The 20792-nt window shown below is 40.4% G+C and overlaps 1 protein-coding gene across 1 annotated transcript; it reads right to left on the bottom strand.

Moving 5' to 3' along the window:
* Positions 1 to 7106: 7106 nt before the first annotated feature.
* On the bottom strand, positions 7107 to 15193 carry ACOD1 (aconitate decarboxylase 1). The gene is made up of 5 exons (XM_069467142.1): positions 15138 to 15193; positions 11593 to 11754; positions 10790 to 10879; positions 9257 to 9462; positions 7107 to 8357 (listed from the first exon to the last, which is right to left on the bottom strand). Exons 1-5 carry the CDS (start codon positions 15147 to 15149, stop codon positions 7406 to 7408), a joined length of 1422 nt encoding a protein of 473 aa, XP_069323243.1. The 5' UTR covers positions 15150 to 15193; the 3' UTR covers positions 7107 to 7405.
* Between the last annotated feature and the right edge of the window lie 5599 nt (positions 15194 to 20792).

A 20792-nucleotide genomic window follows, 5' to 3' on the forward strand; every position in this document is an offset into this window, starting at 1 on the left:
GCCCTATCTATAGCCCATGTGGCAATCTTGGGCTTCCTCATGACTCATAGACTTCATGGTGGTTGGGCTTCTTCCATGAGCGCTGGCATTCCTCAGAACAACCATTCTGCAGTGTTAAAAGATAAACTTAGGCACACTGAAATGTTAACCAGTTTATTTGAGTAGACATTGATTCATGGATCAGGCAGCACAAGACTGCAAGTGATTCAGGGCTCCACAGAACTAGAAAGTGGGGGAAATTTTCTAAGGTGTTTTTGGAAGCAAGACAAAGAAAACATTTGCGTGGTTAAAGTGGAAAGTCCCTACATAGAGGTTAGTTGGCAGTTTCTGATTGGTGAAGTCTCTAGTTAGAGGTTAGTTGGTGGCTTCTGCTTGGTAAACCTGAAGTGTCATTTTCCTAGGCTTTCACCATGACCATTCACTCTGAGCTGAGTTTCAGTCTGCTTATGCACGAACCCAAGGTGCTGGAACCATCTCAGCCTAGTGGCCTTCTGGTTAATTATTTTAGCACAAGAGACTCAGGCTTTCCTCTTACAATCTAGCTACAGAAGTCCCTCTCCACCATTTCTGCTGTATTCTATGGATTAAAAGTGAGACCCATTCAAGGAGAGCAGACTCCAAAAGGGCATGAATGTCGGGAGACGTGACTATTGGGGTACTGTCTTTGGAGACTTGCCACACATTATGAATAAAATAGAAGTGTAAATCTCTATCTACAAAACCTGAGAGAGAGAAAGAATGAGGGAAATTCATTTTATTTGAGTTGCTGTTGTTTTGAGGATTCACTCTTTTCTTCCACCATAAATAGGATTATCATGAGAGAAATTTGTAAAGTTTGTTGCTCCTGAGGTCTGGTGCTAAAATTAGCATTTTCACATCTAAAACAGTATTACTTGTAAATGAATCTCAAAAATTATTGCTATTTTAAAAATCTTTTATTCTAGCACATAGGGGTAGGTTTTTGTTTTTAAAAGATATGAATTTATCTCAAATGCTTTTCAAAAGTATAGTTCCACTTTGTACCACACTTGAAATATTTAGCAAAAGTTAGCATCATGGTGGGTATCCCAGATTGTGTCTTCAGAATTTCATACCGTTGATGCAGAATGGTTGTTTATGACTATCATTAGGTTGATATAAGCCCTTTATATCTGCAGAGTCCACTTGCTGCAAGGCTACATTGAAACTATGTAAAATCCCTAATGATTGGGCCTATGGTTTAGCATTTGTCACCAACTTTTTACAAAAGGATCTCTGAGCAACTTTGGCAATTATGGGTTTCTATACTGACTTCTTAAAACAAAGTTAATGAATTAATTCAAAGACATTATCAACTCTAGAAGATGTTAAAGGAATACCGTTTTTACATTCTAACCTCATGTGTTATTGTTCTTATATATCTTCATTCTTTGCCTTAGAAGTGTTCAGACCTTCTTCTTGTCAGCAATTTTAATTAATCCCAGCTCCTCTTTCTTTGTAGGTGGTTTTGGAGTGGCCCAGAACTGCCCTGGGCGGGAAGGATCACACTGCCAACAGTTCTGTCTAGGACTCTTCAAGATTTCTACGTGCTAGGAAGTCCATCTGCTGCTGCTGTGTTTCCCCTGGGTTGGCAGCTGCAACCTTGCTGCTTGTGAAGTCACAGTGGGTCAGGATAATAGGGTGGATAATAAGGGAAGAAAAGGATGAAAAGCTTACGGTTGGATAAGCAGGTTCTACAATGCTTTCCTGTTTTCCTTCCTCCAGATGAATATAAACGTGACTGCTTTTCTGATAGCTTAACAGATTATCTTTCATGATGGGGCTGTGGTACTTGGTGACTGGCATTGGGGTGGAGGTGGGGATGATAAGGGATGGGGGTTTAAGATGGTAAGACCAGATGGCTTTGAATCATGTGAAAGATGTATTCTTTCAAAATATATTGGCTTACTCTGTAAGAAAAAAAAAATTCCAGTGTAGCAATTCTCTTGTATCATGTCATTCAGCTATATGGATCAAATTGTGCTTGCTTTAATTATTTCCTATTGATCCTGGTACATTTAGCCTTCATTTCTCTTACTAACTGGATATTTAAGTGAAGTCTCATGTTGGAACGGATCTCTTATGTGCACAGTGCCTGTGAGTTTTTGTTCTGAACTTTGCAGTGTTTGAGAGGCCGGTGTGGACTGGTAATTTGTGCACAGTCATGCATTCAGGTGCCCAAAAACGTTTTTTCCCACTCAGCTAGATCTTTTCTTCTGATAGGTTTGCTGATGATGACAGAGCCATGCCACTGCCATACAGAGGCCTGGATGTAAACGTGGATGTGAGTAAATCCTATGGGATTGCTTCAACAAGATGGCACCAATGTGCACATCCATGACATGTGATTTTTTGCGTGGTTGCTTTTTAAAAGATGGGGTCTCACTGTGTTGCCCAGGCTGGAGTGCAATGGCTGTTCACACTTGCGATCACAGTGCGCTGCTGCCTCAAACTTTTGGGCTTAAGCAATCTTTGAGGTGATCCTCTTGCCTCAGTCTCCCGAATGGCTGAGATTACATGGATGTGCCACTGCACCCAGCTCTCTGCATGGTATTTTCATGAAATAGGAAAAATAGCAGGGATATTTTCCAGCATGCTTGGAAAATGGTGGTTGAGCTATAATATTTAGAAGAAATTGTTGGAGTAAAAATCTTTAACTCCTACCAAATGAATTATATACTCTTATGACTTGATGAGGTACTTTATTTTTTGTTTGTATATATTCATGGTATACAAGTGCAGTTTTTCTACATTGATACATTGCATTGTGGTGAAGTCAGGGCCTTCAATTCATACATCACTGAAGCAAAGCACATTGTTCCCACCAAGCAACCTCCCATCATTCATCCCTTCCCCATCCCCCATCCCTCTGAGTCTCCATTGTCCATCATTTCACACTCTACTTCCATGAGTACACATTATTTAGCTCCCACTTATAAGTGAGAACATACGGTATTTGTCTTTCTGTGTCTGAGTTGTTTCACTTAAGATAATGGCCTCCAGTTCCATCCATGTTGATGCAAAACACATGATTTCATTCCTTTTTGTAGCTGAATAATAGTATTCCATTGTGTGTATATACCACATTGTCTTTATCTAATCCTCTGTTGATGGATACTTAGGTTGATTCTACATCAGTGCTGCAATAAACATATGAGTGCAGATATCATTTTTATATTTTGATTTCTTTTCCTTTGGTATTACTGGGTTGAATGGTAGGTCTACTTTTAGTTCTTTGAGAAATTTCCATACTGTTTTTCATAGAGATTGCACTAATTTACATTCCCACCAACAGTGTATAAGAGTTCCCTTTTCTTCCAATCCTTGCTAACACCTGTTGTTTTTTGTCTTTTTAATAATGGCCATTCTGATTAGTATAAGATATCTCATTATGGTTTTAATTTGCATTTCTCTGATTAGTGATGTTGAACATTTTTTCATATTCTTCTTGGCCATTTGTCTTATTTTGAAAAATGTCTATTCACGTCCTTAGCTCACTTTTTAATGGGGTTAATTGTTGTTGTTCAGTTGCTTGAATTCCTTGTAAATTCTAGATATTAGTCCCTTGTCAGTCCCCTGTGCATAAGCCTTGTAGTTTCAGTTCAGTTTAGTTATTCTGATCTGTGAGCATGGGATATTTTTCCATTAGTCTGTGTTATCTACCATTTCTTTCATCGTTTTGTAGTTTTCCTTGTAGAGATCTTTCACCTCCTTGGTTAAATACATTCCTAGGTCTTGTCTTGTCTTGTCTTTTCTTTTTTTTTTCTTTTGTTTTTTTGCAGCTATTGTGAATGGGGTTACCTTCTTGATTTGGTTCTCAGCTAGACTGTTATTGATGCACAGCAAAAGAAACAACCAACAAAGTGAACAATCTACAGAATGGGAGAAAATATTTGCAAACTATACATTCAACAGGGGACTAATATCTAGAATTTAAAAGGAATTCAAACAACTCAACAACAAGAATTAACCCCTTAAAAAAGTGGGCTAAGGACATGAATAGACATTTTTCAAAAGAAGACAAACAAATGGCCAGATTAAATGTCTCCTTTTTCATTTTTGATTCTGTTTATTTGGATCTTCTCTCTTCTTTTATTGGTTAGTCTAGTTAGGGGTTTATTGATTTTGTTTAGCATTGGAAAAACCAGCTTTTGATTTTATCAATCCTTTGTATTGTTTCTTTGGTCTCTATTTCATTTAGTTCTGCTCTGATCTTTATTGCCCTCCTCAAGGACATGGAAGACAAAAAGCAAGCATTTGCCACAGTGCCTAGACTTCAGATCAGAGTTGTCTAAGCCCCCATCTCAAGTTTTCACAGGATGGGCAGCTCAGAAGCAGTGCTTGTTTTTCAGCCTCATGGAAGGAGGAGGTAAGAGGACTCGGCTTTAACGATAGCATTGCAACAAAAGGTCTCCACTAGTGCTTTGGCTCAAAAATGCCGTAGCTTTTGACCCTTGTAGAAGGGAATGTGGGAAGTCAATTTCTTTCTCCTCTCTCCCTCTCTCTATTTTTGTGTACAGGGTGCGTTGGGGATGGGTGGTATGTGGGCCTGCCAGAGAAGAGGAGTCTTAAGGTCTCTCTGCAGACCAACATTCCCCTATGTGTTCTGCCTTCGGTTAACTCAGTGGGCATAATGACTAATATCAAGGTGACCCTGAACACTGTTGTCCCCTTTGGGAGAGTGGCTTCCCCAACTCCTGCTGTTGGCCTGAGCTATCTATCTGAGAATAATATTAATAGTCCTTAGATGCCCCCAGAAACTTCAGAAATTAATCAAGATAGGACAATAATTAAATTTTACCTCAAAGCCACAGTAGAAGTCACTTTTTCTACCTCCTCTGTAATCAGCTGTGTTCAGACAAATTCATGAGCATTACATGATATATCCTATGGAACAGCATAATCCAGGTAACACAGAGCCAATAATAGAAAATTCTACATGCCTGTAAGTACTGCTTTAGCTACAGCCTACAAAGTTTTATATGTAGTGATTTTGATATTGGTTAATTCTCAGGGTTTTGTAATTTTCATTATAATTTCTTCTGTGATCTAAGAGTTATTTAGAGTAATGTTTCTTTACTTATAAACATTTGGGGCTTTTAAAATTATCTTTTTAGTATTGATTTTTTTTAACTAAATTGCACTGTGATTAGAGAAGAAAATGATCTGTATGATCCAGTACTTTGAAAGTTGTTGAGAGTTGGTTTATATTGTCCATTTTTGTAAATGTTTTATGAAAATTTTAAAATATTGTGAGTTTTAAAAGATTGTGAATTCTCTAGTTGGGCCCAGAATTCTCTAGAAAATTTTAAAAGATTGTGAATTCTCTAGTTGGGCACAGAATTCTTGTTGTATAAACATATGTTGATTGTGATTAAATAATTTATAGTCTGTTTATTTTTGACTTCCTTGAATTATCAATTACTAGGAGAGAAATGTTGAAAAAAATCTCAGTATGGTGGTAGATTTATTTATTTCTTCTTGCAGTTCAATATAATTTAGGTGTATACAGGTTTAGGATTTTTTTTCAGTTACCCAGGAATTTGAACTTTTTATCGTTATGTAGTGACCCTCTTTAATTCTAGTATTGCTTGGTCTAATATTAACATTTACTCATCTGAGCTTTCTTTTCTTAATATTACATCCATATTTCCACATCTTTTTACCTTCAACCTTTCTGGATCCTTATGTGTCTTTTATAAAGTATATGACTGGATTTTTAATAAAAGCCTTCTAAAGACACCAAAAGAAGAAACAATAAAATTTTTCAAAAATGGTAAAATGGATTTAATCAAAATTTAAAACGTTTTCTTTTCAAGAGACACCAATAAAAATATGAAAAGACAAATCACAGAGTAGGAGAAAATATTTACAAAACATACATCTGATAAAGGACTTAGACCCAGAATATATAAAGAATTTATAACTCAACCAGAAGAAGACAACCCAATGAAAAGAACTGGCAAGAATGGGCAAGAATTAGTCATGAAGGAATGCAAATTAAAAACCACAATGAGATACCATACTCAGTAGAATGGCTAAAATAAAAAAGATAATTCTAAGGGTTGGTGAGGATGAGGAGAAACTGAAGCCCTTATATACTGATGGTGGAAATGTAACATGATAGAGCTACTTTGGAAAACAGTTCTTCTTTTAAATAAAATTACACATATATTTACCAAATGACTGAGTGTTTCCACTTCTAGATATCTAGCCAAGAGAAATGGAAAGATATGTCAACACAAAAACTTGTATGTGAATGTTCACAGAAGCACTATTTGGAATAGCCCAAACTGGAAACAATCCAACTGCCTATTAACTAGTGAATGGGTAAACAAATGGAGGCATATCCATACAATGGAATACCACCCAGCAATGAAAAGGCACAAAGAATTAATACATATGAGGAAGAATCTCAAAATCATTTAAGTGAAAGAAGCCAGACACACATGACTACATATATGATTCCATTTATATGGAATGTCCAGAAAAGACAAAACTGCTTTACAGATTGAGAAACTATGGCAGAGGGCCACGTCTAATACGTGGCAGAGGCAGGATTTAAATCCACTAATCTCCCAATAGCACCCCTGGCACTGTGGAGGGCTCGGGAGTAATCCATGGTCTAAGAAATCTGTTGGTGGCATATCAGACCAGAGCCCCTCTCCACTGTCAGAAAACAGACATATGGGTTCACATTCTTCTAAAGCCTTGAAGTTCACAAAGTTCAAAATAATTCCTCTGGGGCCGGGTGCGGTGGCTCATGCCTGTAATCCTAGCACTCTGGGAGGCCGAGGTAGGTGGATTGTTTGAGCTCAGGAGTTCGAGACCAGCCTGAGCAAAAGCTAGACCCGCGTCTCTACTAAAAAAAATAGAAAGAAATTAGCTAGACAACTAAAAATATGTATAGAGAAAATTAGCCGGGCATGGTGGCGCATGCCTGTAGTCCCAGCTACTCAGGAGGCTGAGGCAGAAGGATTGCTTGAGCCCAGGAATTTGAGGTTGCTATGAGCTAGGCTGATGCCACGACACTCTAGCCCAGGCAACAGAGGGAGACTCTGTCTCAAAAAAAAAAAAAAAAAATCCTCTGAAAAGATTAGTTTTATAAGCAAATCACAGGTGACTTAAATTTTGCCCTTATGAATGCTTAGAAAATTTTTTTGTGTGTTTCTTGCATATTTATCATTTTGATTTAGGTAATTTGAACTGTCCTGCAAAATTCACAGGACAGGACTTCTTCCAAATAGATATAGTTTTGTTTCTGGACTCTATTCCTGGGCAGACAAGCAGCAGACCCATATTTTACACAGCAAATCATCAAAATCTCCCCAGAAGCAAAGTCATTTAGATGTTGGTAAACTGCAGGAGAGATTGTGTGATGGAATTATTACATGCTGGATAATTTTGAAGCTGCCTCTGGTGGAGAGGATCCTTTGAGAAGCGTGGTTAACACAGAACAGTCTTCTAGGTCTTCCAGTTTTTCTACTATCTTTATAAGACTTTCCACTGTGTCACAGGACAGTGTCCTGGAGGCATTGGCTCTGAACTTTGCCTCTAGGTCCTTCTGGCTCAGTGGTTTCCTCCAGTGACCATAGAAAGTATCAGAGCGATGGGTGAAGGTGGCTCCATCCTTGAGGGTGACACTTACCTCACAGTACAGTGTGTCGAAGCTTGGCAGATTGTCTGGAGGGTGCTCCAGCTCTACCTTACTGAGAAGCTCTCTCACCTCTGGCCTGTTAATCTGGTGTTTTTGGAAGGATGAGACTGTGATGTCACCATCCAGCAGCATGGCACAGGCCACATACTGAAAGGAATGACGAGCTTCGTGCTCCGAGTCTGGGAAAGGTCTATTTACATACTGGACATGTGGAATCCTGAGCACAACCCTCTTGATGTGCTCAGTGGGGAACAGGGCTGTCTCTGTTACGAGGTGCTTTCTCACAGATGCAGCTGCGTCTGCCACCCAGTGGGTAGACAAATGTGCGGGAAAACTCTTGATGGCCACATCCTGCCGGTCCAGCAGCCAAGTGTAGGAATCTAGGTTTGGAAGGACTTTGGGGGAATAGTTGGCATAGAAGGCCCCAAATCCTGCCTCTAAGTCCAAACCCTGCTTGTTTCCTTGGAGACCCAGCATTGCCAGAAAAGCAGCTTCTATCCCGTGCTTGGCAGCATTGCCAATATGAAGGGGCTTGGTCTCAGTGGCCGCATTTGCCATGGGTGCCCCGGCATAAGAAACAGCAATGGCCAGCGCCTCTTGGCATTTTGTCAAGCTAAGTCCTAAAAACTTGGATGCAGCAGCAGCACTACCCAAAGTTCCTACCACCGAAGGAGGATGGAATCTGAAAAGCAAAGAAGCAGAGTTAGAGATTTACAAGCCTTACCTCCTGAGAGGCAGTACAGCATAATGGTTAAGAACATTCATAATGGAGTTGTACTACCTAGGTTCAAATCTCAGCTCTACCATTTATTAGCTGTGTGGTCTTGGGAAAATTATTCAACTTCTCTATGCCTGTTTTTTTTTTTTCTTACATAAAATGGTGGTAATAATCATAATGTCTACTTCTTAGTGTTTTGGGAGCCTTGAATGAACTCACATGTTTACAACAGTGTCTGACACATAGTGAGTTCTTTATAAATGGTACTGTTATCATTTGCCAGAAAGGCGAAAGTTGTTGATTGTTGAAAGGTAAGTAACTGTAAGAACTGAAGGCCTTATAGAAATTGGGAGACTTTACTACCTAGTATTCCAATTTACTCCAGGCTAAGTGGCAAAATAAATATGACATTGAACCATATGAAATGGCCAACATTTGGCCATTTTTTATCTACAGGATGAACAGTTAGGGTTAGGATATTCTGAATGTTCTCATTAGTCTGAAGGACACTAGGCAAAATCAGAGTAGATTCTCCTTTGAGGCTGGGATCAGAAATATTCAGAGTACTTATGGGTGCCAGAATGACATGAGTCACCCAGGGATGAAAGGCCCCAATTTATTTCATGATTATGATTGATTGGCTCTGTAAATCCAAAGGAAAAATTTCAGTAGCGCTTCTGAAGTCACACTTTTGCATCTGGATATAAGGTTTGGTATGTGACTGGTGAATCGACTTATCTGCCAGCACTAATGCTAACATCTTCAGCTGAGCTGGCCTCTAAGTCAGAAAGCTCTACGGGGGTAACGACTGACAGATGAAGAGGAAAGTGGCTGCTTCTCAACGGGACAAATTCTCTCCACACCTCTTTGGTATGTCTTTGGCTTCCTTGGCGAAATGCATTAATCGGCCTTGCACTTCAATACCAACATTGAAAGCCAGCAGCAGATCAAGGCCAGAAAGCTTTGGACTCTGAGGCAGGGCTTCTGATAAAGCTGTGAGGACGGGAAGGACAGCCCCAGAAGGGTGAGTCGCAGGGTGCCACGTGTCATCAAAGTCCATCGAGTGAATCTGTGTAAACAGACACAAACAAAAACAAAATTTTTCCCTGAATGCAATTGCTTTCAGACCAGTAAGGACTTAGTTTGGCAATAATCTTGTTTGATGGGAGAATTTTTTGATCTGATTCTCTGAAAAGAAAACCAGAGAACTGGCTGTAGTTTTTAATCACGTGGCTGGGCGCTGAGACCTGCTGTTCCTCTGCCCAGAGGAGGCAGGACCTGAGAGAGCAGCTTGTGAGCCCCACGGAGCTTGGGTCTTGCCCGGGTGGCCTGGGCTGTCTCTGCCACAACCCCTGGAAAGATCTATATTCCCCTTTAAAAAATAAGCTGCAGAATCAGTTGGCTGCTGCTTCCTCCTTCCCCATCCTTTAAACAAGCTGCCCTTAAGTTCAATGTCTTTTATTCCCTACGAGGCCATATAGTTTTTTACCTTTTCATTCTGAAGTAATTTCAAACTTTTAGAGAAGTTGCAAGAATAGCATAAGAACTCTCAAACCCAGATTAACTATTAAGCTATGTTTTAAAATCATTACTTTCTTCTTTAAGGTTTTATTCCTCTTCATCCCAGCCATTTGCTTTTCCCTTGTATGAAAATACTTAGTAATATCCAGAAGTTCATTTAAAAATAGATTTTTATGTCTATTTGATGTGGCTGGTGCATTTCCCACTGCTTGTTGGACATTAACTTCTGAATGCACCATTGGGTTTGACTTTCAATATTCTGAGCTACTGTCCTCATAAACCATAAAAATGTCTCAAAAATCCCAACATGTTCATTTCCAAATTACAGCTTGTAGAATACTGCCCCTGACACATAGAGAAAGCATAAAAATCATCTATCAGATAAGAAGTGCTGATTTTTGGTTCAGAAAATATACACTATATGGCTATTGTTCCTTTCTCAATAAATATCTACTGAATGAACACACAAATGAACGAATGAAGGGCACATTACTGGATAGAAACTAGCACCCACAACAGAAGGAACTGAGAAGAAATTGTGTCTGGATATTGGGTTTTATGGTTTTTTCTTTTGTTTGTTTGTTTGCTATACACATTCAAGGTTTAGAGTTGGGATACCTTGGGAGTGTTTTTATCTAAATCCTTCCCCTTCCTTCTTATTTCCTCTACTACATAATTTGTTTGAAAAGCATCAATTTACCATAAAAATATGAGAACTGAATTAGTACACCGGAGAGAGGGCAGGCCACTTTATCTCTCTGGGTTTCAATTATCTCATCTGTACGATATGGAAGTTGGGTGATTTCTGAGATATTTTCTGGCTCTAAAATTATTACGATATTCAAATAGTTGAAAAAACGTGAAAACCTCCTTACAGCCACACCGTTAACAAAAGCAGCATATGTAGGCGGGAGCCTGAAGTCCGGCTGGCCCCAGACAGTGCTGGATATGTTGGAACTATAGATCTGGAATGAAAGAATATCAATTAGTGATATAGAGTGTGTATGCAACATACCAGTCATCACTTCAAGCGTTATTCTTCATCGTTTGCAGCATTAGATGAACAGTTCTTACTTCAACCCTTTGTGTAAGATAGGAAGCCTTAGTCATTGGGTCCTCTCTTCCTTGTAGAATATGTGACTTTTCCCATGGAAGGGAGGGGAGATGCTGTTGCTTGATGCCACATGGTAATGCAGAAGTGCTCCAGGGATGCACGCCTGAATTTGCTCTTATTTACTCTTTAGAGTAAATACCAGGGAAGGTGGGCTAGCCATGTACAGTACTACATCCTACAGAGAACAGATGTTACATCTTACACATACATGGCCACTCTCTGCTCAGAGTATTCAACCAGTCTTTTCGCCAAAGAATCTTAAATGGTCTTTGCATGAACAAATGGTCTATGGTAGGTGCTACTGTTTCTGAGACTTTCAGGTTAAAATGTGCTTTTAGTCATAATAATAAACTGTGAGATATTCCTAGTGTATGGTTTTAAGACAGTGACTTAGTAAAGGATATGGGCAGATAGTAAAACTCAGACACTGAAACACAGAAAATCATAAAACTACATAGAACAATGCTATATACATCAAGTACTATCTATAAAACTCAGTATAGAGTAAATAAAACACGTGTGCACACTTGGTTTTATCTCTAAAGTAGACTTTGAGCTTCTTACTTGGCCGTATTGGCTGGCTTTGTGAAACACCTCCGTGCTGGTTCCCAGGAACCCGACGCCCAGCGTGTCCAGGATCATTCTCTTGCTCCTCTGAATGACTTGATCGGTCAGGTGTCCCACTGTCAAGCCATGGATCACTCTGGCGAAGCTTTCTGTGACAGACTTTAAAGGAGAGAGCGTTAAAACAGTTGTATACTCCACTTTGTACTTAATTCTTGTGTAGAGTTTTGCTCTGCTGGAAGAAACCCAGTTGATCTAATTTAGTTCAACTTCTAATAAATGATGTGTACTAAGCACCCACTGTGTGTGAGACAGAGGGATGTGGAAATGCACAACAGCCAGTTTCTGGCCCCCGGCGGGTGGAGGGACAGGCCAGCACGCAGATGATGACGCAGTGCGGTGACAGGCGATGGCAGAGGGAAGCACAGAAAGTCGGAGGTGATGTGCAGGACACCTCGTCCACGTAGTGGGGGTTTCTGAGGGTGTGGTGCAATCAGACAGCTGTCCTTTTCTGCCATTTGTGTGCCAGACAGTGTGCTGAGTGTTTCAAATACATTATCCATTTGATACCAACAAGTCTCTAGGTAGGAGTTTTTGCAGGTGAGGAGACTGAGATCTAGAAAACTGAAGCCACTAATTTTTACAGCTCTTAACTGGTGGATTCTGGATGTAGACCCCTCTAAGTATAACTCCAAAATCAGTGCATCTGGCTACTAAGCCCAAATTTCCTGAAGTGTGGTCTGAGGAACATGTAGAGGAGAGCTACCTGGGATTCTTACTGAACGTGAACATTTCTGGCCACCGCTCTAGAACACCAGAGTTAGACTCTCCCCAGAAACAGAACCTTTGGAAGCGGAGCACAGGATTCTGTTTGCATTAGGATCTCCAGGTGGTTCTCATGTGCTCTGGTGCTCATGTCCAGCATGCTAGCTGCTCTCCACATGTGGCCACTGAGCACTTGAAACATGGCTAGTCCAAATCCAGATGTGCCATAAGAGTAAAATCAAGACTGAATTTTGAGGACTTGTAGGAAAAAAGAATATAAAGCATCTCAATACTTTAAAAACATTGATATATGCCAAATCAAAATTTAATACAATGATATCAATAATACATTATTGATATATTAGAATATAGTATAAATAAAATATATAGTATATATATTGGAATATAGTATAAATAAAATATTAATCTCATCAGTTTCGTCTTCAAAAATATAGCTACTAGGAAATGTAAAATTACATATGTGACTTGAGAACCACTGCCTGCTCTTTCTTGTTGGTGGAGGCTGCCTGGAGACATTGACACCTGATCTGGTTATGAGAACTTAGAGGAGTCAGCCAGGCAAAGATACAGGGGATGAGGATAGAGGTTAGAGGTGGAGGTAGCAGCATGGGCCAAAGCTTGGAGGTGTGAGAGGGTGGAGGGAATTTGGCACCCTTCAGCTGCGGAGCTGCAAGTAGGAGGCAGAGGTGAGAGGGAGAATGGATTTGCAGCCCAGGACTGAATGATGCATGTTACATCATGCTAAACACTGTGACGCCAACAGGAAGCCAAAGTGCTGTCTTAAGAAAGGTAGAGATAGGGTCGGATTTACGTTTTGGAAAGATCTCCATAGACTGTCGTGTAGAGAATGGATTAGAGAGGGGTAGAGAAAGGCAGTTAAGAGACTGCTGCAGTAGCCCAGAGTCTGGGTGGGACAGTGGCAGTGCCGTTTGCCAAGAGAGAGCACACGGGAAGAGGAACAGCCTTTTGGACAATGGTAATGGGCTCAGTGTGACTTTGTTGAATATGAAGTGCCCGTGGTGATCCCAGGGGAGAAAGTCATTCTGCTTCTACCCACAAACCAGGTGATAAAAATTTACAGGATTATGTGCATTTCATAAGCAGTAGAGTACTTTGCAATTCCTTTAACTATCAAACTCTTCAATGCATAGGCAATTATTTTGTTTTCTACACGTCTTCATAAGAGGACACCTATTACGTATAGTTAAAAAACATCCACTCTTACGTTGGTTTCACCATATGCCTGGCACTTAGGACCACTTGGTAAATGTTGGGTTGCTTTCCTTTCCTGCCCTGGTAATTACATCATTGCACAACTTACTCTGTCTCTCTGAGTGTCAGATACCTCATTTTAAAATGTTAGCTGTAGGGTGAGGGTTATTGGATTAGGGGATTGAGGCTCTCTGATACTGAGCTCAGTGCAAGGCAGAGTCACAGAGACGGAAGCAGTGCCCAGCTGAAAGTCCTTCACCCTGGCCACCAACTAGTCCTATTGTTAGAGTCTCCAGATTTATCAAGTCAGGGAATGCCTGCGATTTTAAAAAGGATGGGCTACTTTTTATGTCTCTGATAGCTTTGATAGAAAGCTAAGGGGAGTTTAGAGTGGGAGAAAGCTGGAGAGAAGACAGCTGGGAGAGAGAAAGGGTGCTGGCAGAAGTTTCTGATGAGGTGGAGAATAACAATAATGTTGATTTTCACGCTGGTAGAAATTTGGGTAAACATACTTAGGGACAGAGTGAGGGAGGGAGGAGAGGAAAAGAACTGGCTTGAATATCTGTCAAGTAAAACTTTGAGTTTCAAGTACTGGTTGGATCCCTGTTTCTCAGCAAAACTACCTTTTTTTCACCTCTCTTCCCACCTCCACGATCCCTCAGTTGAGAGCATTTAGTGACTGATTGCTCAGCTCTTCAGGGTTAGACCTGACCTGGGGGTGCTTTATGGAGAAAACTGTGCATGCCAGGGAGCACGTGGGAGGTGGGGCACCAACAGGCAGCCCTGGAGGGGGTTGTGCCATCCATCCACATGAGGTGGGCAGTGCTGCTGGTGGCTTAGAAGGTGGGGCCCCACGGGATCCCCTGAAAGTCCTGAACACCACCCTATGTGCCAAAGAACACACGGCTCTTCCTGGCCCCTGGAGGGAGGAAACATGAGGGCAATACACACACAGCTGCTCAGCTGTCTATGAACCTTGCATCCATCTATTTCTAAAATATCTTTCTGGTCCGCTGGACTTTCTCATGGCATTTAAATCTCTTTTTAGTTAACTACAATGATTAATGTATAAATTAAGGCATAATATGCAGTCATTGAATAAATATATTTCACAAGTTCTTGCTATGTGTCCAACACTGTGCTAAGCTCCCTAGAATGTCAAACCAATACGTTATGGCTTCTGCCTCAAAAAGTTTATCTTCTGCAAGGGACGGTGGGTGGCAGTGGACAGATAATTAGAAGTGCAATCTGGCCATGTCATGACGGACACATATAAGACTAGGAGGCTAAAAGTCAACGAACTTACAATGATTGATTTTCTTCCTAATTTAATACAACAGAATCATGTCTCTAATTTGTAAAACCGTGATGAAAACCAACATGCAGTTAATTAGGTAGCCCAGAGGCTATGAGAAAAGTTAAAATGCCATTTTTTTTTTTTTGAAGCAGAAGATAGTGCTTAAAAGGAGAGGGCAACAAGAAAATTGAGAAAGGAAGAAATAAGGTAGAAAAGGAATTTAAGTAAGCCACATAAAATGTCACAATACCTTGAGCATCATGTTGTTCTACAGAGGAGGTTTAGCTCAGGAGTGGAATGGGAGGAGTGATTTGTTTGCTGGGTGGCTCACTCTGCCTTTATACCCTTCCCTCCTCTCCAACACTTTTCCTTTCACTTTCTTCTAACTCTAGAATTTCCATCATGTCAGCACTTCCAAACATAGTGCGCTTCAACTTCCTCTACGTTGAATGTTTAACTCCTCAGCAGATGAAAAATTAAATGAGGCTAGGAAGGGTTCAGGAAAAAGTAAATTTATGTTAAAGCTAGGACTGATTCTTGTGCCTAGATGGCTTGTGTCAATATTAGAAAAATCTTTACACTCAACTAGCATTCCACTTCTAAAAATTTATACTAAGGAAATAAGCATGGATATATGGAAAGATTGAGGAAAAAAAAACCCATATATAAAGAAAATTCATAGCCCTGATTATAACTAAAAATTAGACACAATCAAATGCCCCCAAATAGTGGATTGGTTAAGAGTAATATGTGGCATGTGCAATATTTGAGGTATATGCCCCTTTTCCCCTTCCACTTCACCCTGCTGGTCACCATTATCTAAGGACAAATGTGCCGACCAGAAGTTCTTGGTAGCTTGAGATTAGGAAGCAGGAAGGGCATTGAGAGTTAATTATACTTCTTCTCAGCTTGTGCCCTTGTCTTTTCCTGGACTGCTCTTTTCATATTTGCTCATCTCTGGTTCCTGGTCCTCTGCCTGGCTTCTGGGATACTGCGTGCCTTTCTACTTCCCTGCTACTGCCTGACTTGGCTTTAATACAGCTTGTCCAGGTCTCTGCTTATAATCAGTCACTATGATTTATTTCAATTATGAAGGAAATCTCCATGAGCCTTAGGGTTCTATAGCAATCCTATTACAGAAGGGAGAGTTTTGGGACAAACAAGAGCTAAACTACTCTGCATAAAAGTGCAAAAGGCTGTCTTTCTTGCGGGGAGACAGTGTCTCTGCGAGTTGGGGTTAGGTAGTTTTGCTTCTCTTGGTTGGAGCCTGTAGAGAAAGAATGTAAGGCTCTAGAGACGGGGCCATAGGGTCGTTGAGAAACGCATGGATTGGTGGGCTGGCGCTGTGGCTATAGGCTGGGGGCTACAAGGGGGAAGTGGCAGCAGGAAATCTGATGTGAAAGGACACAGGCAGACAGATTTAAGGAGCAGCCAGATCAAATATCTAATTTGAGGTTTTTCTTTTCAGTGTAATAATTCCCTAATGTTATTCTCATATCCTTAGGAAAGTTTGTTCCATACTATAATCTAGCGTTAGCCCTGCTTTGGAAATGAAGGCAGAGGAGGTTGATCATGCATGGAATACGTGGGGCTGGAGAGAGAAGCTCAGGGTACTAGTCAGAGGGAGAAGTGATGAACAACAACTAAGAGAATATAGGTACTTTTTGATTACCCTAAGTGGTTAACTGATGGTCAAAGGAAGGGGTGTGTGATTGTACCTACTTGGATGGTAGAGGGAAGAGGGACTCAGGAGGATGAAGGCGTGAGGATGTTTGGATTCTACTCATCAGCCAACTGCTGCCCACAGTGGACTTCCCAACTGTGGTACAGATTGGGGAAACCCAGACCAAGCCCAGTATTGGCGCAGATGGTGGTTGTGTGCCTCACGATACCATGTCAATCTTTTCATCAGTGGACTCCAAAGCCAGTTTCCAGCAGAAGGCTGGATTCCTGCATCCAAAGAACAAGATGAGTATTTGGGGTAGGGGCGGGCAAGATGAGTATGTTGGGGCCATTGTGTGAGAACAATCACATTATAAGATTCTGTGATTTATGGCTGGATACCCTACATAAATTGCTGTTTACAGTTATCTTCTAGAGCTGAAAGGAAACATAGACATCTAGTGCGATAAACGCTTAAAACTATCTTAAGCGTTATGCCGGTTGGGAATTCTGGATTTTTCATCTTAAATGTCTATATTTACTTTATTTGTATGGTCACACTGATGTAGTAGGTTCTTTTATTTCCCTTAAGAGCCTCTGTGAGAGTTGTCACTGTTACTACTCCTCCCAATTTAAATAAGAAAAGTTCAAGACCTCAAGAGGCAAAAAAGTATTTTCAAGTTGAGAGTCAAGTTTGACGTTGAGACGCCTCAGACCACTTTTACATGAAAATGAAGAACGGCGCCATGATGGCCTCTGCCATCTACCATGGAAAGGCCTTGCAAAGGAGTGATGAGCTCTCTCAGGTCCCTGGAGATTTAATGGGAGTTCCATCTTTTAGCTTCTCTGGGCCTCAGGTTTTGCTGCTATTGCATTCAGAAGAAGAGTTAGTTCAATTACTTGCTGGTTTAATTATGCACTTAGTACTTTCATGTTACTGTGATCAATTCCAAGACTAAGTTCCTCCATAATGAGAGTCACTTTCTAACTATCCAGGGGCTTAAATGACAAATTGCATATTGATGGAGACTCTCGGATCAAAACCAATTGATGACTTCTGTTGCCTTTTGCTTCTGGATCTAAACAGAAGCCAGAGTTATGGTATTGTATTGTATTTATTTATTTATAATTATTTTGGAGTTGTTATTTATTTTTTTTATTTCAAAATGTTCCAGGGGTACAAACTGTTTTTAATGTGAGTCTTCCCTTTGCTCACTTGCCCTGGAGGAAGCAGTGTTGTGAGAAGCCCGTAGGAGAGGCCCACCAGGGAGGAGCGGCAGCCTCCTGCAAAGGGCCAGCTTGGGCACTGATCCTTCCGGAGCATCTCAAGCCTTCAGAGACGGCAGCCTGGCTGGCAGCTCGGCTCAAACCTCGTGAGAGATGCCAAGCCTGAGTCACCCAGCTAAACTGCTCCAGGATTCCTGACTCTTAAAAACTGTCGAGATAATAACGGCTTGTTGTTTTAAATGGAGAAGTTTTGAGATAATTTGTTATTATACATAGTGCATTAGGATTCTCCAGAGGAACAGAGCCAACTGAACGTGTCTCTCTGTGTATTCGTATGTGAATTATAAGCAACTGGCTCATTCGATTGTGGAGCCTGACAAGTGTCACGGTCTGCAGCGGGCAAGCTGGAGACCCGAAGAGCCTGTGCGTTGTGCCTGTCCAAGTCTGAAGGGCTGAGAACCAGGACAGCCGTGCTGTAGTTCCAGACCAAATGCTGGCAAGCTTGAGACACTGGAAGAACAATGCTTCTGTTCAACTATAAAGGCAGGTGTTCACCCTTGTGCCAGCTCAGGGGCAGTTGAGTGGGAGAAATTCCCTCTTATCCTGGGGAGGATCAGCCATTTTGTTCTATTTAGACCTTCAACTGACTAAACCAGGCCCACCCACATCAGGGAGGGCAATCTGCTTTACTCAGTCTATGGATTTAAATGTTAAACTCATCCAAAACATTCCCACAGAAATACCCAGAATAATGTTTGACCAACTATCTGGGCACCCTCATGGGCCAGTTGGCACATAAAGTTAATCATCACACATAGCAATAGATACTTAATATAAACTCCAAGCTGATAATGATTTATAAGGGTCCCTAGGTTATGACTTTAGTTATCTCTTCATTCTCATATCAAGCTTAGTACCTGCCACCCACACCCTGTGGGGCCGTGGTCTTTGCTGCCTTACGGATCTTGATACCAGCGATTCCCTCTTACCTCTCAGGTCTTCTCCCTCACCCTACTACCCCTTTCTTCTCCCTTACCCCCCAACTTTCCTCATCTTCCACCTAAGTCAGTGATCTTAACTGGGAATCAGTTTGTCCCCAGAGGACATTTAGCAATGTCTGGAGATATTTTGGTTGTCAACAAATTGTGGCATCTAATAGTTAGAGCCCGGGTATGTTGCTAAACATCCTATGATGTACAGGACAGCCCCAGCATCAAAGAATTAACTGGCCCCAAATGGTAATAGTACCAAAGTTGAGAACTCCCTGTCTAAGGGTAGAGGTTACTTCTAGGAGCTCTCCACAGCATCCTAAATTTAGGTCAAGTGCCCTACCTGCATTTCCCATGGGGCACAATTGTCCCCCCCTTTGTATCCCTTCTTCTTTTTAGGCAGGGAACTGATCTATCCATTGATCACTGTATCCCAGGGTCTCACACAGGTACTCACCGTAGTACTCAATAAATACTTGTGGAAAGAATTAATGCAAACCTGATGCTTTCAATTAGTCAGTCATACCAATACATGAATAAAGTTTAACCCTTCTTCATTGCCAACAAAAAATGTGTCAGGAAGATATATTTTTAAACAGCTGTGACTTTTATCTTGTTTTGGAATGCTGATCTGACAACAAGTGGAATACAATGAACATATCTTTCTCATCATCTTGACAACAGCAGTTCCTGCTACAAGAGATTGCTTGTGGGAGAACGTAAACTATCAGAGTAAATCAGGAATATTTGAAACAGCAAATCAGGAATGTGAGAATGCAAACTATTTCTAAAAAAGAAAAACAAACCATTGAATCTGTTTAATTTTGTCCAGAATAGGTGGTTAGGATATTTGAATTTCAGTTTCCTCTTTCCTTCCTTGCCCTTCCTGTGCCACTTTTGGGCAAAATAGTCAATCTCAGGACTTAAGTTTCACTTTATTGGAAGGAAACATTTTATGAGAAAACATAGTGGAAGTCAGCAGAGTTTGTTACCCTAGTTAGTTTTCTTTAATTCATTTGGAACATTGAAATGTACTCATCATGAGAATGTTTTTGTAAAAGATGAAACTTGGGGTAAATTATGTTTAATTTCCTTAAAGCAACAATAGCAACAATTATCAAAATCTCCACTTTAGGCCATTGTCTATCCTCAATTGTTCTGGCTCCATTTTCCCCAGCCCTTAGGCAAGAAGATAGAGTCAAATTTTAACAGGGAAGGTGAAAACTCCAGTAAGACATCAAGAAAGAATATTTTAAAAGAAATACTTAGGAGAATGCATAACAAAGTCAATGTTTATTTTGTATGATTATATGCCTCCCACCCCTGCCATTTTCTTTGCCAACTTATTAGACTTTGTATGGAATTTTCTAAGTATACAGCATGGGATTAAGTTACAGGGACTATGAAATGAAGAATCTGAACTATTGAATGAATGTGTGGCCATAAATTCATTGCTTAAATACAACTGACTCAACATACTTTATTGTGAAGAAATTTTTCCATTTGTGGAAACTCAACATGGTTATAATTTATCTCCAAATCACTCTACCTCAAAGAAAAGTATTGTTTGTAGCTTTCTCATAAGCATAAAACAGACTGTTAGTGTTTCGTAGTTAACTAGCAAATGCTGAGTGATTATCCACACGCTATATTGCCCTGCACCAGATGTTTGCTAAAAGCAGAATAAAATGGATTGATGCCTTATTTGAATGAATCAGGCAGACTTTAAAAAATATTCCATGCAGAAATTATTTATGTATATTTAGCAAACAGAATAGAATTGAAGAAGTTCTTGCTCTTTTAAAGCTAAATTTAAATGTAAAATTATCCCAGGTCTCAAAAGGAATCCAGTTAAACATCTCAGCAGCAAAGGTCTAGTTACATCCTTTTGATATTCCCATTTCATATGAGATTCTATAAGAAGATATTTTTTATCTCACAGAAATTTTCTTCTACTATTTTCTTGATTCAATTTCCTCTCTATTTCTCCTTCTGAATATATATTAAATAGATATGACTCCGCATTT

Source organism: Eulemur rufifrons, chromosome 4 (genome assembly GCF_041146395.1).
Source record: "Eulemur rufifrons isolate Redbay chromosome 4, OSU_ERuf_1, whole genome shotgun sequence".
NCBI lineage: Eukaryota > Metazoa > Chordata > Mammalia > Primates > Lemuridae > Eulemur > Eulemur rufifrons.

What these genes read in the sequence shown, in the direction of transcription:
- ACOD1 (XM_069467142.1), bottom strand. An exon ending in AAGCCAGCCAATACGGCCAA is followed by an intron (nt 10,880 to 11,592) that starts GTAAGAAGCTCA and finishes CTTTCATTCCAG; the next exon opens with ATCTATAGTTCCAACATATC. An exon ending in GCCAAAGACATACCAAAGAG is followed by an intron (nt 8,358 to 9,256) that starts GTGTGGAGAGAA and finishes TTTGCTTTTCAG; the next exon opens with ATTCCATCCTCCTTCGGTGG.